At 41.8% G+C, this 23,769-nt stretch overlaps 1 protein-coding gene across 2 annotated transcripts in view; it reads right to left on the bottom strand.

Moving 5' to 3' along the window:
• SLC17A5 (solute carrier family 17 member 5) overlaps positions 1-22,401 on the bottom strand; it is a 56,938-nt gene extending 34,537 nt beyond the window's left edge. Inside the window, exons 1-6 of one of the 2 annotated variants that reach the window (XM_065888751.1) lie at positions 22,204-22,401; positions 9,840-10,036; positions 7,420-7,653; positions 4,475-4,562; positions 2,966-3,052; positions 1,420-1,538 (exon numbers count right to left, since the gene is read on the bottom strand). In XM_065888751.1, coding sequence (XP_065744823.1) covers positions 1,420-1,538; positions 2,966-3,052; positions 4,475-4,562; positions 7,420-7,653; positions 9,840-10,036; positions 22,204-22,297 — 819 coding nt within the window. In that variant the 5' untranslated portion in view covers positions 22,298-22,401. The remainder of the gene's footprint in view (positions 1-1,419; positions 1,539-2,965; positions 3,053-4,474; positions 4,563-7,419; positions 7,654-9,839; positions 10,037-22,203) is intronic. The other variant, XM_065888752.1, reaches the window with a different exon arrangement.
• Positions 22,402-23,769: the final 1,368 nt, after the last annotated feature.

Raw genomic sequence — 23,769 nt, 5'->3', positions numbered from 1 at the left:
ATTTGATTAACATCTTAGAGAACACTGAGATCTCAAAGTAACTTCCTTTATTACATTGGTGATTTCTTCCAGATTTTTGTCAACCTTTGGCAAAGACCAAGCGATGCCGTATTTCTTAAAATTCAGCAGTTTATAGAGACCTTTGTAGCAAATTGTAAAACTTAAAAAGAAATGCAGGACTTCCCTCGTGGCACAGTGGTTAAGAATCTGCCTGCCAATGCAGGGGACATGGGTTTGAGCCCTGGTCCGGGAAGATCCCACATGCCGTGGAGCAACTAAGCCCGTGAGCCACAACTACAGAGCCTGTGTGCCTAGAGCCCGTGCTCCGCAGCAAGAGAAGCCACCATAATGAGAAGCCTGCGCACCACAACAAAGAGCAGCCCCTGCTCGCCGCAACTAGAGATAGCCTGTGAGCAGCAACAAAGACCCAGAGCAGCCAAAAAAAAAAAAAAAAGAAACGTGAGTGAGTAAATGTTTAATTACTGCCTGGTTTACTACATATAAACATTGAAAATATCAGTAATAATAACTTAGTGGGCAAGAAAAGTCTTACACGAAATATTTTATGTTCTTAAACCAATAAAGTGACTATGAAGCCATTAACAATGCTAAAGAAAAGACTGTATAAAAAAAAAAAAAAAAAAAAAAAAAAAAAAAAAAAGACTGTATATATTTTAATTTTCCTAACGTTTTCATGTTCTTCTTTTATTCCCACCAAAAGGCAAATATTTTGTCTCCATGGCTTGAGAATTTATGATAAATTATGTATTAAATTATGATACATAATTTATCATAAATTAAATTATGACAGACTATTAAATTATGATAGACTTTTATTTGTCTATCAGACTTTTATCTGACTTGCTATTGTGCTCAATTACGTGAAACAAATCTTACTTTAGTTAAGTATAAATTTTTCCTGAAGGGCTACCCTAGAGGAGCAGACAGGTGTATATCATATTATATTATTATATATCACAATAAATGTGCTGTCCTTGTTAAATCACACTCGTTTAAAATACAGATAAAAACACACTAGTTTTCTAACAACTAACATTTAGGGTATAGCTATAAGATTCCTTTTGTAAATAACACATCTTATTTTCTACTAATTAAGAAGACAGAGGAGACTCACTTGACAATCATTACTCTAGAAGGTTTAAAATGACTTAGAAAAGTAATTTTTCATAGATTTAAACTAGATTTAAATAAATTTCTAGATTTTAAATTTCATAGATTTAAACTAGAAAGAATTGACATTTCTTGGACAAAACAGTACTTTGTACCTTTATTTAATTTGCCTGCTCTATTTTGCCTAGAGTGTGCACAACAGAAATGTCTATTAAAAAAACTGGTACCTTAATTCTGAAGAAAAAAAAAGGTTCTGAAATTATTTTTAAAATGTGCCAAAGTCCTTACCTGATTTCTTAATGATGAAAGAATGTATTCCTTTTCATAGGGGGAGATTGTCTTGTGAGTTTCCGGTGTATCACTAACTAACCAGATCCATAAAATAAACCAAATGATTCCAACTATACCTTAAAATAGAAAAATAAGAGGTAAATGAAACTAGTATGCACCAACAGCAATTTTTCTGTCTTGAAAAAATTATGTAATTATAAACTTAATGAAAAATTGGTTTCAGCTTTGTTTTCAAGTTCTTCTCATAATTCTTTAATGGGATAACTGCTATTTGTATTATCTCCTATAAATTTTTAAGAGGAAAAACTTAAAAAAAAAATTTCAGTATAACTGACGTATAACATTACATTAGTTTCAAGCATACAACACAATGATTTGATATTTATATACACTGCGAAATAATTACCACAATATATCTGGCTACCATCTATCACCATACAAAATTACAAACATTTTTTTTTCTTGTGATGAGAACTTTTAGGATTTATTCTCTTGGCAACTTCAAGTATGTACCACAGGGACTTCCCTGGCGGTGCCATGGTTAAGAATCCGCCTGCCAATACAGGGGACATGGGTTTGATCCCTGGTCTGGGAAGATCCCACATGCCGCGGAGCAACTAAGCCCGTGTGCCACAACTACTGAGCCTGCACTCTAGAGCCCACAAGCCACAACTACTGAGCCCGCATGCCACAACTACTGAAACCTGTGCGCCTAGAACCCGTGCTCCACAACAAGAGAAGCCACCGCAAGGAGAAGCCCGTGCACCGCAACGAAGAGTAGCCCTCATTCGCCGCAACAAGAGAAAGCCCACTACAGCAACGAAGACCCAATGCAGCCAAAAAAAAAAAAAAGAAAAAAGTATGTACCACAATATCACTGCTGTACATTACATCCCCATGACTTATTTATTTTGTAATGGGAAGTTTGCACCTGAAGAGAACAACTTTTAACCACATGACTCTGCCTATCAGGGCCTACCAGACAAACCTTTTAAAAAATAAAAGTTTACAATCTATTATTTCCACAGGTATCTGCTTTTGTTTATTGATTTTTGTTTTGATTGCAGATACATTTCCTGCATAAATGTTTACACGGCAATCTAATTTATTAAATATGTGTATCGTCCTGCTATTGAGATTGAGAAATGAAAGGCCCTGGGACTAAACAAAGAAACAAAAAAGATTAAAACTGCCAAGTGAGAGCATCCTACTTTGTTTGAGAAGAAATATTTTCAAAATATACATCTTTTATAATAAACAACACAGCAGTTTTTATAGTAAGTATAGCATTTAAGTCCTGGATTCAACAGCAGTTTCTATTGAACAAATATTCCAGAATTAACATCAGGTCACAACTCAGCTGGATCATTTTAACCACATAAACTTGAAAAACAGGTTGTCAGTAAATGTTTCAGAGCTTTGTGGCCTAGGAGATGGGTACTTCAGTGAATTGGAATATACATATTTTAACCAATTATTAGATCACTATTACGTTTTGGACCTATCACATTATAATTTAGGTTACATTTTTGAATAAACTTACCAAAGAGGTAGAAGACGTAAGTCCAATTCATATAGAAGCAAACTATACCAGAAAGAGGAAGAGAAACTACTGTCCCAAGCTGTGCTCCTACAATAACAACAAAGACTTTGTAAACTTTGGAGAAAAATGAACAAAGAGGGGACACAAGTCTACAGCCTAAAGAAGACGGATAACAGACAATAGAGAAAAGAAAGAGTGATTCAAATCCTATAGGAGTTGAGTTAGTCACATGTAAATATAAACAACCCATTCTCTTAAGGGATCATTTACTAGAAAACCCACAATATGTAAAATGTATACATTAATATGTAGTTATATTAGTTACAATTATGTAGCTACTGATGAATTAGAAGGCATCAGTCAATAGAAGACCTATTATAATATGAGCTAGTAAATGCCACATTACTAGTAAATGTGTTAGAAAGCCAAGTGTTTGGGGAAAGGCTCAAAGATGGTCTCTAAACATAGCCTACTGCAGCACACCTGGAGAAAAAAGAACAAAGCTTTTGGTAATCTAATTTGCCCCAAATATATTACACACAATTGTTTCGGATAAATAAGTGATAAAATTCATTTTAACCACCAAACAGAAGACATCTTAGAAGGTACAGTGGGAGCTAAAATAATCAGACATTGTTTCTGGTCTCAAATTTTAGTCTTATATAGGAAGTAAATATAAACAAGTAATTATTACATGTTAGACAGTGTTGAGTGTCACAGAGCAATATGGAAGTTCAAATGTAGGACAGATTACCTCTGACCTCTAGAGATCAGGAAAAGATGTAAGAAGCAGCAGTGGGACTTTGAAAAGATGGGCAAGATCTGGTCCCATAAGAAAGAAGATATAGAGGCAGGTGTAACAGGGTGAGCAAATGAATGGAAGTAGGAAAGCAGAAAGTGGGTTTGGGAACTTCAATTGGGTGAAGGCAAGGAATAGGAAGGCTAGAAAACCGGGTTGAATAGTTACTGAATATCTGCTCCATGCCAGGCACTATGTGTCAAAAAAATAAATGAAAAGTTTTCATTCAGTGTGTGAGCTGGAAAAATTATAATTCACATATAAAGCTCATGCTATCTTACCTACAGACCAAACGATAGCAAATAAATGCATAGAAAACAAGGTGTCTGAAAGGAGGGGTTGAAAGTCATGACCAGCTTATCAGATGATCAAATCAAATCACAATTTAAGGACAAAAGTGTTCAATTTTCCAGCTTTTTTTTTTTTTGGCTTTGTTTTGTTGAAGCGTTCTCTATATCAACATCTGAAAAGGCAACATGTTTTGAAATAAATGATGGCAGACGGAGAAAATGACAGTAGTCAATGAAGCCACTTTGCTATATGCTGGTGAGCCAAAGAAGAACATTAAGAATAAAGTTATACCCCTGCAATTTAAGTTTTCCCCAAAGAAAGCACCTGACATTGCATGATTCTGCTTTGCGCCCTTCCCCCCAGGTTGATATACAGATAACACATTGTAGCGAAAACCTTCACAAGAACAGTTATCTCACCTGCATATGAAATGCTGAGAAGCTTGCTTCTTTCAAGAGGAGGAGCCCACGAAGACCACATGGCATGCATGGCGGGAAATGTGACACCCTGGGAAGGGAAAAAGATATTTCTGACGAAATACAAGGTAGTTTTGTTCATGTTTTAAATTCAGTTGAGTATTTTGTTGCAAGAGAAGTTTCTGGATAAGACTCACGCTAGAATCAGGTTTCATGGAGTGAGATGTCTTTACAGTGCTGAGTGCAAATACCTCATAATGAAGTACTTTCAAAATCTGAACAAAGACTTGTGGACTCTGTCAACTGATTTGAGGACTGCAAGGCAAGGGTTACAAAAACTGTAAAAGAATGTACTGAATGAGGATATAAAGGTACCCTCCCACGGTGAATTTCACTCATTTACTTTATTATTATTATTTTTTATAAATTTATTTATTTATTTATTTTTGGCTGTGTTGGATCTTCATTGCTGTGCGAGGGCTTTCTCTAGTTGTGACCAGCCGGGGCTACTCTTTCGTTGTGGTGCACAGGCTTCTTATTGCGTGGCTTCTCTTGTTGCGGAGCTCGGACTCTAGGCGCGCGGGCTTCAGTAGTTGTGGCATGCAGGCCCAGTAGTTGTGGCTTGTGGGCTCTAGAGCACAGGCTGTAGAGCGCAGGCTCATTAGTTGTGGCACACGGGCTTAGCTGCTCCGCAGCATGTGGGATCTTCCCAGATGGGGGCTTGAACCCGTGTCCCCTGCATTGACAGGTGGATTCTTAACCACTGTGCCACCAGGGAAACCCTCATTTACTTTATTTATGGCCTGAATGCAATGGGAATGTTATCAATATGTAACTTTTAAAAATACTGAGCTAATACTGTGGGATACTAGAAGAAAATTCAGATTCACCTTACTCAACAGGAAAAATGGTCCTACCAAAAAATGGTCCTACCAAAAAACACTCAATTAGAGTGTTTACCGGTATTTTTTTCTTTTCTGGTGATAATTAGCCTAGTAAATGCCAATTAGGGGAGGGGCAAGATAGGAGTGGGGGATTAAGAGCTGCAAACTACTATGTATAAAATAAATAAGCTATAATGATATATTATACAGCACAGGGAATATAACCAATGTTTTATAATAACTATAAATGGAGTATAATACATAAAAATTTTGAATTGTTATACACCTGAAATTTATATAATATTGGACATCTACTATACCTCAATTTTAAAAAATACTAATTACTGGTAATGGAGAAGCAACAAGACAGTGAAGGCAGGGAGGCTCACAGAGGCTTGGGAGAGGAGGAGATGCTACAAGGGAACAGGAAGGAATAGATTCTGGTAGATTTGCAGCAGTCAATTCACAGCTCTCCTTGGCCATTCACTAGCTCTGTAGCCTCAGAAAGATCAGTTAACCTCTTAGAACTTCAGTTTATCTGTAAAACATATATTTTACTTAGATGAGGAGAAAAGGAACCTGTTAGTAGGGGGGTAATTTTATTTTGTAGTCAAGGAGGGTTTAGTTTTTTACTTAGATAAGGAGAAAAGGAACCTGTTAGTGGGGGGGGGGTAATTTTATTTTGTAGTCAAGAAGGGTTTATTTGGTACACCCCTATTCGATAAGGACAAAATAAGAATGTCCAGATGAGTGACCAAAGCTTAAATTTAGAAAGCACTTGGCAATTTCCAAAGTTTTCTAGCAGTTATTATCACATCTGAGCTGTGACTGAGGATGGGGCAGGTATTTAATATATTTGATTTATATTATATATTGTATTTGTATGATATTTATATTAAAACCTATGGTTCCACCGTTAGATACAGTGGAGTTATTATTCAAACTCTGATTTTACTACTCCAGTCAGTGTTTTTCCTACACAGCATGATACAAAATAACCTTTAAGCTGTATGCTAAACCCAGAGGCCACTATCTTGCTTGGTTAAAGAAATGTTAAGAGAGAGCGAAATAAACCTATGCCTTGAGAAGTTCAAAGTTAGAAATGAAACAAGATCATTATTTAAAGGTGGAGGTACACATGACGAAATGCAAAAGAGAAGTGGAAAGGAAAAAAAATAAGAAATTAAAATTTTAAAATAATTAAAAATGATCGAAATCTTAGGAGGAGAGGAAAAGAAAGATAAAAATTAATAATAACAATTTTAAAAGCAGCAGAGAGGCCAGAAGAATCACAGGACTAAAAAAAAGGTAGCTACATAAAACGATAATTATTTGTCTCTAAGTTAGAGGACCAGAAGAAAGAACAAATGATAGAGAAGAAGTTCTATGAAAAACAACAAATTTAAAGGAAAACAAGGCAATTTGATAGTCTATTGGGTAAAATATGTTTTAGACCTGGGCAATCAATGATGGAGCAGAGGTAAACAGTGGCAAAAGTTCAAGAAGTAGGGTGGTCTGTCCTCATGGTTTTAATAGTGGTTTCTTATCTCCTCAGTAGGAGGGAGTAGGGGAAGCTATGAAGTATTCCCCTAGAAAATGTTTTCTCTAGTCTTTGAGTAAAGCTTCTAATTTTGGAGTGCCACCACTCAAGACCTCACTGACCACAAGTGAAATCTACTCATGTTATTTCATAGTCAATCAGTTTCTAACTAAAAAATAAACCCCTATTATCTTCCAGTGTCATTTTTTCTGGTTCATATTCATATCAAAGAATGATATCTTTTATTTTTATTTTTTTTTGCGGTACGCGGGCCTCTCACTGTTGTGGCCTCTCCCATTGCAGAGCACAGGCTCTGGACGCGCAGGCTCAGTGGCCATGGCTCACGGGCCCAGCCGCTCCACAGCATGTGGGATCTTCCCGGACTGGGGCAAGAACCCGTGTCCCCTGGATCGGCAGGCGGACTCTCAACCACTGCGCCACCAGGGAAGCCCAAGAATGATATCTTTAAGGAGACAAGAAAGTGATATAGGGTAAGAAGAATAACAAAAGAGAAAAAAAATTACCTCTCCTAGTCCTTCTAGGGCCCTGAGTGCAATGATGGCTCCAACTCCGAAATCTGCAGCGAGGGGTGTGAACAGGGTGAAGACAGAGGTGCCAAGGACCCCAAATCCCAGCAGCAGTTTCCCCCCACTTCTGCTGGCAACATATCCTGCAGGAATCTGCGTGATGATGTAGCCATAAAAAAAAGACCCGAGAATCCATCCTTGAGTTTCTGCATCCCATCGGTACTTTTTACCCTGTAAAGAGTAGGAGGAAAAAAAACAGCCTTTTAAGACCTTGATGAAACGGCTCCTTTCTCTTACTGGCATGTGAGTACGTATAAATGTAATTTTGAACCACTGTTTTTGTTTGTTTGTTTTTTTGGCCGTGAGGCTTGTGGGATCTTAGTTCCCCGACCAGGGGTTGAACCTTGGCCACAGCAGTGAAAGCGCCGAGTCCTACCCACTGGACTGCCAGGAAACTCCCCAGAACCATTGTTTTAGACTGAAGAACATGCAGACTTTCTACTGGGTAGGTGAGTCACCGTGATACAGACATGCAGATTCTAGAAGTGAATCGAAAATCATTGAAAGTCATAATGTTCAGGAAGGCTTGCTGTCTTATGAAACTAGACTATGGGATGAACTGTAGGTATTTTGTAATGACCATGACAAAGAAGGCTCAAAAAAGGTACAGGTTTAATCCAGAAAGCTACGAACAGGATACTGCAGTGGCCAGGCTAGGCTTTGGAGCCCGTCCTGGGTTCAAGCCCAGCTCTGTTACTTACTGGATTTGTGATCTGGGAAGAGTAAATGAAAAAGGCCCATAAAATAAGGCCTGACACACACTAAATATTCACTTAATGTTGGCTACTAGTATGCAAAAATATAGATAATTAAGAGGCCATTAATTAATAGACCATTTCAGACCAAGCACTTCAACAAGAACATAGAGCGATACAAAAGAGCAGGAATTTAAACCAAGCCAGAAACTTCACGTGAGGAGGAAATGTCTTTTAATCAGTAGCAGTACACAGTAGGGTGAAAATGAAGATCTGGTTACTGAGTATCTGACATCTTCAGCACACATAGCACTTACCCACGTGCTAAGAACCATTCAGGATTTCTTTTTACTGTCGATGTAGGGCAAATAAGTAGGTGGATCATGAAAAGTGCTTATCAAAAGTAAAGACACAAAGCAAAGCCCTAATTATCCTTGTTTCGAGTACCAATCTACAGCTTCTCTGTAGAATTCCAGGGCTTCATGAAGCGTCCAGCAATTACAGGTTGAGGTGGGGAAAGTGGGTGATGTGTACCCAAATACATATTCGGCAACATTATTGAAGTCCAATGTAAAGATTTTTGATAAGTCATTATTTTGTACATGTGCTTGTTTGGGCAGAAACCCTCTTCCCTGTTGGAGTGATCTTGTCTGTAAATGGCAGGAGAGACTCACCTACATGGGATTTGGCTCCTTTGTGAGCACTGAAGATGCATGAAAATACACTTATAAAAAAGGACAGGGGCTTCCCTGGTGGCGCAGTAGTTGGGAGTCCGCCTGCCGATGCGGGGGACGCGGGTTCGTGCCCCGGTCTGGGAGGATCCCACGTGCCGCGGAGCGGCTGGGCCCGTGAGCCATGGCCGCTGAGCCTGCGTGTCCGGAGCCTGTGCTCCGCAACGGGAGAGGCCACAAGAGTGAGAGGCCCGCGTGCCGCAAAAGAAAAAGGACACCTGGGACTTCCCTGGCGGTCCAGTGGTTAAGACTGTGAGCTTCCACTGCCGGTGGTGCAGGTTCAATCCCTGGTCGGGGGACTAAAATCCCACATGTCGCACAGTGTGGCTACCCACACAAAAAAGGACACCAGCCTTTCCCGCCTGTATTGTCTCCCCATGTGAGACCAAAGAAAATGTTGAAAGTGTGTAAAACTCAATTCTGAACAAATGATGAACATGCACTTATCAATTCCAGTATAATATGAGGGAGGCGAGATGACATCAGCAGCTTAGGTGAGGCATGTATAGATTTTTTTTTTTGAAACGGACCCATTCTTATTTTTCATCCTGTAGTTGAGATTAGCTTAATCCTCCTGCAACAGGACCCTTTAAGTAGTACAGCTATTAAATAATGGTCCCACAAAAACTATTTAGCAACATCTAAAACAACCTAATTTTCTAATACGCCAGACGGGTTTTTCCAAATTCTCTTCAAGGACAGTATGTTTACGGAGGAAACTGAAAAACTGCTTTTCAAACAGATCAGGGTACAGCAGCAGCAGCTACAGTTATAAGTTAACTGTCTAACCAGTTACTGGGAAAACGCAAAAGAAAATGATTCAGAGTTTACATGAAGAAAGTGTCTGTGTTTCTGTAGGACGAATAAATTTAATATTTTTACTCGGAAGTATTTTAGGATTAAGATCATTTGCTTGAAAACCAGCACTGACCGTTTGGTTGTGAAGAACTTTTATGGGAGTGGAATGCTCTGCACATTCGTTGGCAGTTCTATTATCTGCTGCAGTCGTGTTGGAATCCACCATATCCACTAACGCCACACTCAGATTCACCCGTAATGAATAGAGAACGAAGAAACCAAAAAAGGCCAAAAATGCAAGGTTGTAACGAGCAGAGCGGCACACTGGAGCTGAAATAAAGATTGGTGGAAAAACTTTCATTTAAAGAATAACTTAGATGATACTGTCTAAATCACTAAAGAGGTCACTTCTTAGATGTACACAAATGAATAAATCATGAATGTTTTTCTGAGAATATTCTCAGATGAAGCATATCTAAAAACATGTACCAAGGGGCTTCCCTGGTGGCACAGTGGTTGAGAGTCTGCCTGCCGATGCTGGGGACACGGGTTCGTGCCCCGGTCTGGGAAGATCCCACATACCGCGGAGCGGCTGAGCCTGCGCGTCCGGAGCCTGTGCTCCGCAACAGTGAGAGGCCCGCGTACCGCGAAAAAAAAAAAAAAAAAACATGTACCAAAGAGAATTTGTTCCCAGTACCTGTAGTTTTGATAAAGATTTAACACATGAGAGCCTGAACTGTAAGACAGTTTCTTAAAACATGGAGGCAACAACTTTGCTCAGAAAAATCTGCATTCCAGAGTCAAAACCAAACCCCCAATCCCTGTCAGCTGGCAAGAGAAGAGAAAAGCAGGTAAGCGGGTTTAACGGCATCACTATTTCTGAAAAACATGTCTCAAACAGGGCCAATAAGTCCTCGAGCGTTCAGCGTGGCACGTACATTACTGACCACGGGTCAGTAGCCCTCTCATCATAAACGTTATCTCAGAACAAAAAAATTTACTGCCAAGGCCAGGGCAGGAAACCCCTCCAGATAATTTCTTACCTTGAAAAGTATCCTCAGAGGCTGGGTTTGAATCAGAAGCCATGATTAATACTTAAGGTTCTCCTAAACTAAATGCATTTAAGAGCCCAGAAGCAAACTTGCAGAATCTATGACAGTTGCAGCCCCTGTGACGGTTGCTCAGTTGGTCTTGCTTAAAGGGCCCACAGTAAAAAGCACAGTTAGTGAATGTACCACAATGATTTTTTTAAAAAAAAAGGAAGGCAGAGTGGGTTGAAGGAACCAATGAAAGGACGATCATGTGACAGGAGGAGTCTGACCTAGTTTTTCACTCTATAGGCGTATGCACATATTTTCTCTTTTTTCTTCTTTTACTGAGTTGCAGAACTGGAGGGGGGATGAGAATGCAGGAAGCTGACTTAAGGGTGACTGACCCCGAGCGACAACGAGGAAGTGGCTAATCCAGGTTTTTACAACTTAAGTTTGGGCAACACTGAGTGTTTGATAAATATGTGTTGAAAGATACGAACATCTGTTTCATCTGCTAATGACAAGTTAAAGTTAAGTACGTATATATGAATATATGTGTGCTTTTATTTGGCAATGACTTATTAGCATTACACACACACACACACACACACACACACACGTGTCTGTTTTTCCCTACTCAGGAATCCTGGTGTTTTCATTGACCTCACCTCACACAAGGATACATTTTTCAGAGTACAACGGTCTTGGTACAGATTCAGATCGAAGCTTGAATGAATACAGCATAACTGTATTTACGTGTATGTTAATATACTGTGATCCAACTCACTTTTCTACAAGCACTCATACACTTAACAACTGCTATCACTTTTTCCTCTGTGCAAGACTGACATCTTTTAACAGACAACTTTTCATTTGGCATTCTTGCCTCCCTTTTCAGGAGTACAGCTGGCATTAGAACGATGGCACCACTGCCACAGTTCGATCCAGACCTGTGAAAACTATATTTCTAAAGCTTCATTCATGCTGCCTCTGTTACCTGAATCTAGACACACTGGCTCTCTGCCCCAAGCAAAAAGGCAGCTGTCTAGTTAAGGACAGTTGCAGAATGCAAGGCATGTTTTATAGGAGAGCACATTTTCTTTATCATTGCTCTGTGTTGGACGAGAATATACAGAGAAGTCTGGATGGGGGCGGGGCTCATAATCTTTCCAAATTTGGGCAATTAAAATGTGTTACTCTGGGTAATTTGGAGCAGGAAATACCCAGATTAATGTACTGTCTGCTTTGCCAAGGTACCATATACAGAGTTCATTATCCGCTTCAGCAGAGGAGTGAGAAGATGTGACTTACGGTTTAAAGAGCTTCTCTGGTTGCTGTGTGGAGATGACAAAGGGGCAGAAGTGGTGAGGGATGTAGACACAGGGAGATCACTCAAGGGATTATTGGAAGTTTCCAGGAAAGAGGTGATGGCGGCTTAAAGTAGAGTAAAAGCCCAGGCAATGGAGAGAAATGCGTGGATTTGAGATAACTTTAAAGGCAGAACTGACAGGCCTTGTCAACACACTGGACACGGGGGTTAGTGAAAGGGAGGGACACAGTTACCAGCGATGCTCTTACTCTGAACAGCTTTACTTTTTGCTACTCTGACTTGTAATGTTATCACTCCATTCTATCCTTGAGTTGCCTTATTTTAACCGTATGTTATCAGTTTCTCCCCACACGATAACTGATTAGAAGTATGATATACCTTACCGTGTGAATATCATGTAGGGGTAGAAGCTTGGGAAGTGGAGGAAAGGTGAGCAAAATGATTTCAAATCCCTAGTGATACTACTTGGAAATCTGACCTAGAAGTTATGGACCCGGCAACGTTAACTTTTGGGGGCACCGAATCAATAATCAGAAAAGAAAAAGCCAACACAGGAGTCACGAAGTATATGACTATGAGATTTTAAGAACATTACAAATAAGGGGTTACTAGTTTTCAAAAATGATTGTCGATTACAAATCAGTCAGAAAGATTTTGTTTCAAGAAAGTATGGTGACAGCACAAAATGTGCCTGTGAACTTGGCCAGTGTTTGAAATTGGTCCAAGAAAAGCGTGCTTGCGTGACGAGGGGAGAGAACATTCATCCGGCGCCCGCCACACTGAAATCAAGTTCAGAACAAAACCATGCTTGCGTAACCAACGGAGCACCCATCAAAACAAACATCAGCTTCTAAAACATGGTTTAAACTTAGGAATGTGGAGTGGACGGAGCTGAAGGAACAGAGGCTGATTTAGATTGAAGCCGACCTGGTGACGGAGCTCAGCTCCGATTTTCACTGGCTGTATGTCTTTGGAGAAGTTAGTTAATAGTTTTCATTATCAGGTTTCTCAGCTCCCAAATGAGGTGACCGCCACCCACCTCACTGGGCTGTGTGTGCATTAGATGGAATACTGAAGGGCAGTCAGTAAAAGTGAGCTCCTTTCCCGTTTATCCTGGAAAAAGTTATACCAACGAGATAAACGGCTACGATACACATTTGTGTGTAACACGGGACAGAAGACTGACATAAATGTGCTGTGTGTGGGGTAGGGGATGGTCAAGGAAGGCCTCTGGGAGAAAGAACACTTGCACTGGACCTTCATCAATAACCAGGTTCGAGGAAGGAGAGCGATGCAAGCAGAGGCAGTGGCAGGTACAGAAGTATGGAAAGCAAGCCAAAAGGAGCAGGAAACAGCAGACGATCTTATGGGGCTGAACTATGGTGCTGCATAACTCAGAGTGGGACACTGGGCACTGAATTTAATAACAAGAACAACAGGTAATGGGGGCGGGACAGGAATAAAGACGTAGGGAATGGACTTGAGGACACGGGGAGGGGGAAGGGGAAGCTGGGACGAAGTGAGAGAGTGGCATGGACATATAGTCACTACCACATGTAAAATAGATAGCTGGTGGGAAGCAGCCACATAGCACAGGGAGATCAGCTCGGTGCTTTGTGACCCCCTAGAGGGGTGGGATCGGGAGGGTGGGAGGGAGGGAGACACAAGAGGGAAGAGATATGGGGACACATGTATATGTATAACTGATTCACTGTGTTATAAAGCAGAAACTAACACACCATTGTAAAGCAGTTATACTCCAATAAAGATGTTAAAAAAACCCCCAATAGGTAGTAGTTATTGAGCCCGATGGGCTCGATATCAGCCTAAGTGCTTTGCCTATATTAGGGTCATAAAGATTAGTTGAGGTGGGGTACATGTAAAATACTTAGAACACCGCTTAGCACATAATATGCCTTCAAATAACTGTGAATTGTTATTATTATTGCTCTTCCTGGACATTAGGAATTGAGGTAATTTGTTACGGATCAAGGTTATTTCTCATTTGTGAGAAATCAGAAGTTGAAAAAAGAAGTTAAGAAGCTGTTGAAGCGGGTGTTAAGTTCCCAGGGAAACACGCAGAATTGCTGAGTGAGTGGACACCCACCCAGAACTGGTGGGCGCAACCTGCCCTCGCGTGTGACCTTGAAGCACGACTTGCCTGTACGCAGAGGCAAGCGCCAGGTAAGCAGACAGCTGGCACTGAGATGGTGTGGTGACAAAGCAGGGAATTTAGAGTGCTGACAAGAAAATAAAGGGTTGGACTGTGATTCTGACCCAAGAAGCAAGTGAAATGGAGAGGGATAATGGTTTAGGAAAAAGCACACTGGAATATAAAATCTCAGGGAGGGCAGGAGCTTCTGTTCTGTTTTGTTCACTGCTGTACACCTTCAACGCCTAGAGCAGTGCCTGGGAGAGTTGGCATACGAATATTTAGGGGGCTTAAAAGCAGAGAGGTGTTTCCTGATGGAAATTTCCTGATGGAACTTCACAATTCTACCTATGAAGTTCTCTTGACGATAGATGAAACAGACAGATCTTCTCTCTACTTTTGTATATGTGTGAACTGTTCCATAAAAAGATGAGTGGTCAGTGAGTGGAAGGTCCAGATGAAATGAGAGTGCTCAAAGTGGAGCAGTTACACAGGCAGGTAGGAAGGAATTCTGGTTGTCGTTAAAGCAGTCATGGGAGATGACAAGGCCCAAGGGGTGACTGAGGAGGGAAGGAAGTCATCAGACACATAGGAGTCTGAGAAGTTGAGGGGACGTGGTGCTGGATGAGGTGCCACTCAAGATCACGGTGGGAATTAGAGTGTAGAAGATGGAGGTGTGTGAGGTGGTAAAGCCTATGACGACTGAAGCAAAGTGCTGGGAAGTGGGCAGAGGAGAAAACCACGTAGGGGAAAGGAGCCTAGCCTAATGGCGTTGCGAGTGGAGGGGTGATTGTCTGGAAGCATCAATGTGGAGTAAGGGAGAGTTGATCCCACCAACTACTACAGGATAACAGAAAATCACCCCGTGAGACAGCAGGAGTGGTGTGTCCAGAAGGCCAGGTTTCTGCTGCAGCAAGGAGGTGCCTGAGGTGAGGGAAGGCTGCTGAAAAGCTGAGGATGTCCAGCCTTTCTTCATTGTGGGAGGGTCTGGCAGTGGGGAGAAGCAGGCCTGGCTGAGGGGCAAGGAAGTATTGAGCAGTGAGGGGCTGAGACTGAGGCAGAAATCCACGGTCAGGGGCACTGACCTATGCAAAGACGATGACTTTCTCTAGAGGAGGGGGCCTGGACTGGTGAGCCCCCTGACCAGGGGACTGCATTAAAAAAGATTTCCTGGGGCTTCCCTGGTGGCGCAGTGGTTGGGGGTCCGCCTGCCGGTGCAGGGGACGCGGGTTTGTGCCCCGGTCCGGGAGGATCCCACGTGCCGCAGGGCGGCTGGGCCCGTGAGCCATGGCCACTGAGCCTGCGCGTCTGGAGCCGGTGCTCCGCAACGGAGGAGGCCACGGCAGTGAGAGGCCCGCGTTCCGCAAAAAAAAAAAAAAAAAAAAAGATTTCCTATCTAAATGGATAAAACAAGTTTGGCTTTTAAACAGGGTAACATTTAACTGGTCTTAGCCTGCCTTATGGGTAGTTCATTCCTGATAAATCCTTATGTATTCTTAGCTCCCAAATTAATACCCATTTACAAGAAAACACCAAATTCCATTAAAATGGACTCAGTTACTTTAATATTAACATTGATTATCACATGACCCAAGGCCATTTCCCTTCCTTCTGTAACATGGTTGCTGTCTACCAGCGCTCCATACCTTATATTTAAGGCTATATTTACACACAAATTACGTTTGTGAAACACAACGCTTATGTAACTGAACCTTGAATGTAACCATCTGCCTCCCACACCAAAATAGTAGAGGTAAAAAACAAAACAAAAAATGAAATAAAGCAGAGGATGTGCCATTATAGCTAGAAAATCACAAGTTCCAACACAGTGTGACATGAAGAATGGGGCCCTTATTCTGTGCTGTTCTCTGAGGAATGCAAAATCCAGTCTTCACTGATGGTGATAATAATGATAATAATTAACACTGACAATATGCCAAACTCTATTCCAAGCACTTTCTATTAGCTTATTTAATCCTCACAATAACCCTATAAATTAGGTGTATCATTTTCCCTGATTTACAGGCACAGAGAGGTTAGGTTAGGCCGCAGAACTACGATCGGCCATTAGGCACCCTGCCTCCAGACCCATGTTCTGCCTTTAAACACAAAGAAATGTCTTAGGAGACCTAAAACTGATTTTTCATAACGTGAATGAGCACATTTTGGTGCAACAGTATGTTGAAAATCCATTTAATCAAATACAAGACACATCTCATTCATACAAAAGTAAACCTTCAACTGGTGGAAAGTGTGAGGAATGGAATTTTTATGTGTGTGCCTAATTCCCTCCTCCCTCCTACCTAAATTAGGCAGAAGAATCTATACACTTCCTGTGGTTTGCCAGTATTGAGCCGCCCTTCCCCCATCACTTTGTTGTTTTGTTTTTAATTTTTATTGGAGTATAGTTGATTAATAATGTTGTGTTATTTTCAGGTGTACAGCAATGTGAATCTGTTATATACATATATCCATTCTTTTTATGATTCTTTTCTCATATAGGCCATTACAGAGCACTAAGCAGAGTTCCCTGTGCTATACAGTAGGTCCTTATTAGTTATCTATTTTATATATAGTAGTGTGTATATGTCAATCTCAATCTTCCAATTTATCCCTCTCCCCCTTACCCCTTGTAACCATAAATTTGTTTTCTACATCTGTGACTCTATTACTGTTTTGTAGATAAGTGCATTTGTACCCCCCTTTTTTTAAGATTCCACATATGAGCAATATCATATCATATTTGTCTTTCTCTGATTTACTTCACTCAGTATGACAATCTGTAGGCTGAAGGAATCAGGCTCCCTGACTTCAGACTATACTACAAAGCTACAGTAATCAAGACAGTATGGTACTGGCACAAAAACAGAAATATAGATCAATGGAATAGGATAGAAAGTCCAGAGATAAACCCACACACCTATGGTCACCTAATCTATGACAAAGGAAGCAAGAATATATAATGGAGAAAAGACAGTCTCTTCAATAAATGGTGCTGGGAAAACTGAACAGCTACAGGTAAAAGAATGAAATTAGAACACTCCTTCACACCATACACAAAAATAAACTCAAAATGGATTAAAGGGCTTCCCTGGTGGTACAGTGGTTGAGGGTCCGCCTGCCGATGCAGGGGACACGGGTTTGTGCCCCGGTCCGGGAAGATCCCACATGACGCGGAGCAGCTGGGCCCGTGAGCCATGGCTGCTGAGCCTGTGCGTCCAGAGCCTGTGCTCCGCAACGGGAGAGGCCACAACAGTGAGAGGCCCGCATACCGAAAAAGAAAAAAAAAAGGATTAAAGACCTAGATGTAAGGCTGGACACAATAAAACTCTTAGAGGAAAACATAGGCAGAACACTCTTTGACATAAATCACAGCAATATCTTTTTTGATCCACCTCCTAGAGTAATGAAAATAAAAACAAAGAAAACAAAGGGGACCTAATTAAACTTAAAAGATTTTGCACAGCAAAGGAAACCATAAACAAAATGAAAAGACAACCCTCAAAATGGGAGAAAATGTTTGCAAACGAAGCAACCAACAAGGGATTAATCTCCAAAATATACAAATAGCTTATGCAGCTCAATATCAAAAAAATAAACAACCCAATCAAAAAATGGGCAGAAGATCTAAATAGATATTTCTCCAAAGAAGACATACAGATGGCCAAGAAGCACATGAAAACATGCTCAACATCACTAATTATTAGAGAAGTGCAAATCAAAACTACAATGAGGTATCACCTCACACCAGTCAGAATAGCCATCATCAAAAAGTCTACAAACAATGAATGCTGGAGAGGGTGTGGAGAAAAGGGAACCCTCCTACACTGTTGGTAGGTAGGAATGTAAACTGGTACAGCCACTATGGAGAACCGTATGGAGGTTCCTTAAAAAACTAAAAATAGAGCTATCATATGATCCAGCAATCCCACTCCTGGGCATATATTTGGGGAAAACCATAATTAGAAAAGACATATGCACTCAGTGTTCATTGTAGCACTAATTACAATAGGCAGGACATGGAAGCAACCTAAATGTCCATCGATAGATGAATTGATAAAGAAGATGTGGTACATATATACAATGGAATATTACTCAGCCATAAAAAAGAATGAAATAATGTCATTTGCAGCAACATGGATGTCCCCCATCACTTTGGTGTGCATCTCTGAAATCTACCTGACTACGTAAAAGCAAATGCTTGAAAAGCAAACCAGTCAGGTTACTGACAGGTTACTGAGAATTCTGTTGTGTTCTGTCAACCTGAGACATATTCTTTTTTTTTTTTTAAATAAATTTATTTATTTATTTTTGGCTGCATTGGGTCTTTGTTGCTGTGCACAGGCTTTCTCGAGTTGCGGCAACCGGGGGCTACTCTTCATTGCAGTGCACAGGCTTCTCATTGTGGTGGCTTGTCTTTGTTGTGGAGCATGGGCTCTAGGCACGTGGGCTGCAGTAGTTGTAGCACACGGGCTCAGCAGCTGTGGCTCGCAGGCTCTAGAGCGCAGGCTCAGTAGTTGTGGCACACGGCCTTAGCTGCTCCACGGCATGTAAGATCTTCCCGGACCAGGGCTTGAACCCCTGTCCCCTGCATTGGTCTTAACACTACAGAAACATACTTTAATTTTAGCTCTCTCAATAAAGCAGCACTACGCATAACACAAAACCATGTCCTCTTATTCATGACGGAGCAGGGAACTTTCAAATTTGTGAAGGATTCAACAAAAACGATTAAGCATTTTGCAAACAGGAATTTCTCCAACGTAACACAAATGTGGCAGTGTTGTGACGAGGAAGAAGGATGGGACTAAAAACTGGAAGAACTGTGGTTAGTCCTTAATATGGCTACAGCAATAGTGGGAACTTAACCTCTCTGGCCCTCAGCTGTTTACATATAAAATGATGCCCACTTGATAGGAGTTAGTCTCTAAGGTCTTTTAACCGCTGTAAAATTTTACGACGAACATTTTATCAGCTTTTCTCTTCTGAAAAATAAAACTATACACATAGGCATAGATAAGGTACAGCTAATTTCATAGAGGTTTGTTCCAGAAACAAACATAAAAGATAAGTAAAACATATGCAAACATACAAAAAGAGAGGTTTTAAGGTCTGCTGAAGGTCTTCAGGCACCAAAAGTGAAAAAAAACCAATTCTGGATGGAAAGTTTTTTTTTGTTTTTTTTTAAACACCTACACTTTCTGGAATGTGCAAAGTAAACATACAGAACATAACTTAAAAAATATAACTAACGGGCATCGTGTTTCTCCTATTAGCTGTACATGGTAGATAGTATGACTAAAGCTAGGACAAAGGGCACTACTGCGAGAAAATGAGGTAATACCTGGTGCCTCTTATAAAGCGGTTACATCCATCTTTGTCTTTTCCATCCCTTCTCCTGGTGCCCCTCTCCTGTCCTGCTCGCAGCACCCCAGACACAGAGCTTAATTTAAAATATTGTTGACGGGCTTCCCTGGTGGCGCAGTGATTGAGAGTCCGCCTGCCGATGCAGGGGACGCGGGTCCGGGCCCCGGTCCAGGAAGATCCCACATGCCGCGGAGTGGCGGGGCCCGAGAACCATGGCCCCTGAGCCTGCGTGTCCGGAGCCTGTGCTCTGCGATGGGAGAGGCCACAACAGTGAGAGGCCCGCGTATCGCAAAAAAAAAAAAAAAAAAAAAAAAAAAAAAAAGAAATTAAAATATTGTTGATTAATGCAATACCCTATAACAGTAGGCGCCTCTTCTCTAAAACCCTTATCATATTTTAAATAGCAAAACAAAATGTGTTGCTGCTATTCTTACTTCACTTTTGCTCTCCAGCGGTATGTAAAGAGTAAAAATAAGAAGGAAAATGGTTATAATGAAGACAGCCGCCTCAAGGCATGAGGAACAGGGCTAAGATCTATACACTCAACCCATGAATCAAGCAGGGATTGTTCTTAAAAGGAATGAATTAATTTTTTTCTTTTTCAATCTACTTTATTGAGGTGTATTTTACATACAATAAAATGCTCCCATTTCAAGTGTACAGTTTGGTGAATTTTGACAAATGTATACATCTGTGAATCCCAGTCAAGCTGCAGAACTTTCCCATCTGCATCTTGTACCCTAAAAAGTACCCTAGTGCCTCTGCAGGCAATTCCTTCCTGCCTGTAGCTTCCAGGCAACCACTGATCTGCTTCCTGTTATTACAGATTAGTTCTGCTTGTTTAGAACATCATACTGATGGAGTCATACATTAATATGGTGGTTTCTTTTGTGTCTGAGATTTACCCACGTTGTTATGTGTATCAGGAATTTCTTTTTATAATACCACCAAGTATGCATGAATATACCACAATTTGTTTATCCATTCACCTGCTGATGAACTGATGGATACGTTGTTTCCAGTTTTTTACTTTTATGAATTAAAGCTGTTATAAACATTGTTTGGTATTATGGTAATGTATGTTTAACTTTACAATAGATTGCCAGTTTTCCAAAGTAGTTGTACCATTTTACACTCTTACAAGCAAAATATGAGAGTTCTAGTTATTCTGTATGTTGGCCAATATTTGGTATCTTCAGCCATTTTAACTTTAGCCATTCTAGTAAGTGTGTAACAGCTCACTGTGGTTTTACTCTGCATTTTCCTGACAACTACTGACATTTAACATTTGAGCTAAAATTTGATTATATTTATATATATGTCTCCCAATTGCAACAGAATATAGTAGTCTCTAGGGAATATCTTTATTATTTCTGTATTTCCAAACTAGATTATTTTGCAGAAGAGGATTATAGAAATCTAACTCGTATGCTATAGAAAAAGATCAGTTTATGGAACTAAGTCTGACTTCCAGGTAAAACGGCATTATGGTACAGTGTTTACATTGAGCGCCCACAAAAATAAGCTCCCAGTTGCCAGATAGAGCTATAATGTTACCACCTCCACTGCCACCATCTGGTAATGATAAAAACAAATTTAGAAGATACCACAGGATTGTACTGTTCTTGGTCAGGAAAAGTCAAATTTCGAATTCAACTCTGTTTCGCATGCACACATCTTTGAAACTATAGAATGAATGCAAACTGATTTATTCTTTAGTTTTAATTTCTTTTAAAGAAGTATAGCAAAATATTTTAATTTCCCCAAATTCAGGGAAGATGCATTGTGAAGTAACTCCTTTCCCATTTGTTACAAGACTTTGTGCACATTACCTTAGTGCTCTACCAATAACCTATCTTGAGGATAACCTGTTTCCTAACTTAAGTCGTAGACTGCTGAGACTTAATCGTAGACAGCTATACGGGGGGAAAAATGTATGCAGTACTTTTAACCTCTTACCGCACAATTTCAAGATATTCGCTGGGTTATCCAATAATTTTCCTCCGCATACTCAAAAATGTTAACCTCAGTCCTTTTTTGTGTCTCCTCTTCATGCCCAGGGAGCTAGCTACCAGATCACGTGCTGGAGGGCGAAGAGCTGTGGTAACCCGGCAGTGACACGGAGGAAGAGCCCGCGGCTCCGTCCCGTCCTCTATCCTTCAATTGCAGATTTCTCCCCAGTTCGCTCTTCTACGGGGTCCTCCCCTCCGCCCTCTGCCCATTGATTTCAAGATTCTCCCCAAGTTCGTTCTTCCACAGGGACCCCGGCTCAAAACTACCGAAAATCGCCGGGAGCCCAGCGCCGCCAGCGCCCAGCAGCTCCCCGCCCGGGCCCGCCTGCTGCATCTGCCGAGGCCCCCGGGGCTGCACCTGCCGAGGTCCCCGGGGCTGCGCCTGCAGAAGTCCCGCCCGAGCCTCCGCCCGACCCGGCCCGGCCTCACGGTCCAGCCCGCCTCCTGGGCCCCAGAGCTGCTTCTGGGCACCCGAGAAGGCAGGGGCTGAGTGGGGTCCTGAATGGGCTCCGCGTTCTTAGTCCCCCCGCGCTTAAGCAGCTCTGGACACCCTTTACCTTGGGACCGCCTCCCGCCCGAAGACCCTGGTTCTCTCAGCTGCTCACCGGTTTCCGCCCGCGGGGCGCGCTGCAAGAGCGGCGTGCGGTCCTCGCCCTCCTCGCCGTCGCTCGGGGCAAGATCCGGAACCGGGGACTTCATGACGTCTCCAAGGAGCGGCGGCGCCGACCACCCAGCGGAAAAGAAAACTCAGACTGAACAGCCGAAGACCCCCCCGGGCCGCGGTGGCCAGGCCGAGCTGGGCCGCTGGCACCGCCCCCGGCCTGGCACCGCCCCTCGGCCACGTCTTGCCTCGGGCCCCGCCCAGGGACAGTTACGCAGACTCCGCCTCTGTCGCCATCTTGGGTTCCGGCAGCTCGGCAACTGGTAGTGGGGGAACGGCGGTTTTCGGGCGTCTGGGCTTGCTGCGGCGCGGTTGGCGCCTAGGTAGCTGGCCCGCCGGGTCGCTGGTGTTCTAAGGAACAGCGTTCCCCTCCCTGGCGCTCCTTTTACAAGGAGCTCAGGGAGCAGGGGTGACTGGGAACCTTGAGGCGGGCGGCAGGGGCTTAAATCGTGCATAATTGAGGGGAGGGCTTGGACCGAACTTGGAGTGGATGTTTTGTATTTGACGTTCAGTTATAGTAGTAAATTGCCGTGAATATTAGCAACCCTGGTACTATCTGCCCGTGACAGCATATTGTCTCTAGGATACCCTTTGAGGCGGAAACGAGGCAATAGAAACATATTGTTGAGTCCTATGTAATTGCCTATTTCGTAGGTCAAAATGACCCAGTATCAGCAGTTTCATATGGTTCACCCTGTAGAATCATGTGACGTATGTCTCCACAGGTCTAAATCGAACAGGTTCTCCTGGCATTTGCTGACTCTAAGGTAGAAGCGCTAGGAAAATGCACTAGCTTGCCTTGCGGGGAGGGGGTGGGAGTGGGACATACCTCTTCTGACCACAGGCAGTTCTCTGTGGGTCATAAAGAACTGGAGATGAAAGGGAAAATGAGATACGGCAGGTGCCCTTGGGGAGTTCATTGCAGCAGGGAAGAAACCCACAAGTCAACAGTTAAATCAGCCAGGTCAGAGGCTTGGTGAGGTCCAGGTGGGAACAAATGAGAGGGTCAGCCTTATCCGGAGGGGAGGGTGGCAGCGACTGCTGGAGGCATCCCTAACCTCCAGATCGGTAAATGCTAGTAAGGTCATCACGTTACAAGGAGGACAAATCAAGCCTTGTTTCTGAGTTACTGAAATTATCCTGTATGAGATTTAAACTGTCCGAGGAGGATTCTGGCCCTTCAGGAATCTTGTAGAGCAATGCCCCTTAAACTTGAATGTAGGAAATCACCAGGAAGTTCCTTTTAAAATTCACGTTCAGGTTTATCAGGTGTGGTATGACAATTAATTAAAAATTTTTTAAAAATCGTTTGGTTTTTAATTTGTTAATATATTATAAATTACATTGATTTCTAAAAAATTGAGGTTTAATTGATTTACAATATATTAGTTTCACGTATACAACATAGTGATTCAAAATTTTTATAGATTATACTCCATTTAAAGTTATTATAAAATATTGCTTATATTCCCTGTGCTGTACAATGTATCCTTGTAGCTTATTTTTATTA

This window comes from Phocoena phocoena, chromosome 12 (assembly GCF_963924675.1).
Source record: "Phocoena phocoena chromosome 12, mPhoPho1.1, whole genome shotgun sequence".
In the NCBI taxonomy this organism is placed as follows: Eukaryota; Metazoa; Chordata; class Mammalia; order Artiodactyla; family Phocoenidae; genus Phocoena; species Phocoena phocoena.
This window is presented reverse-complemented; position numbering and strand designations above follow the sequence as displayed.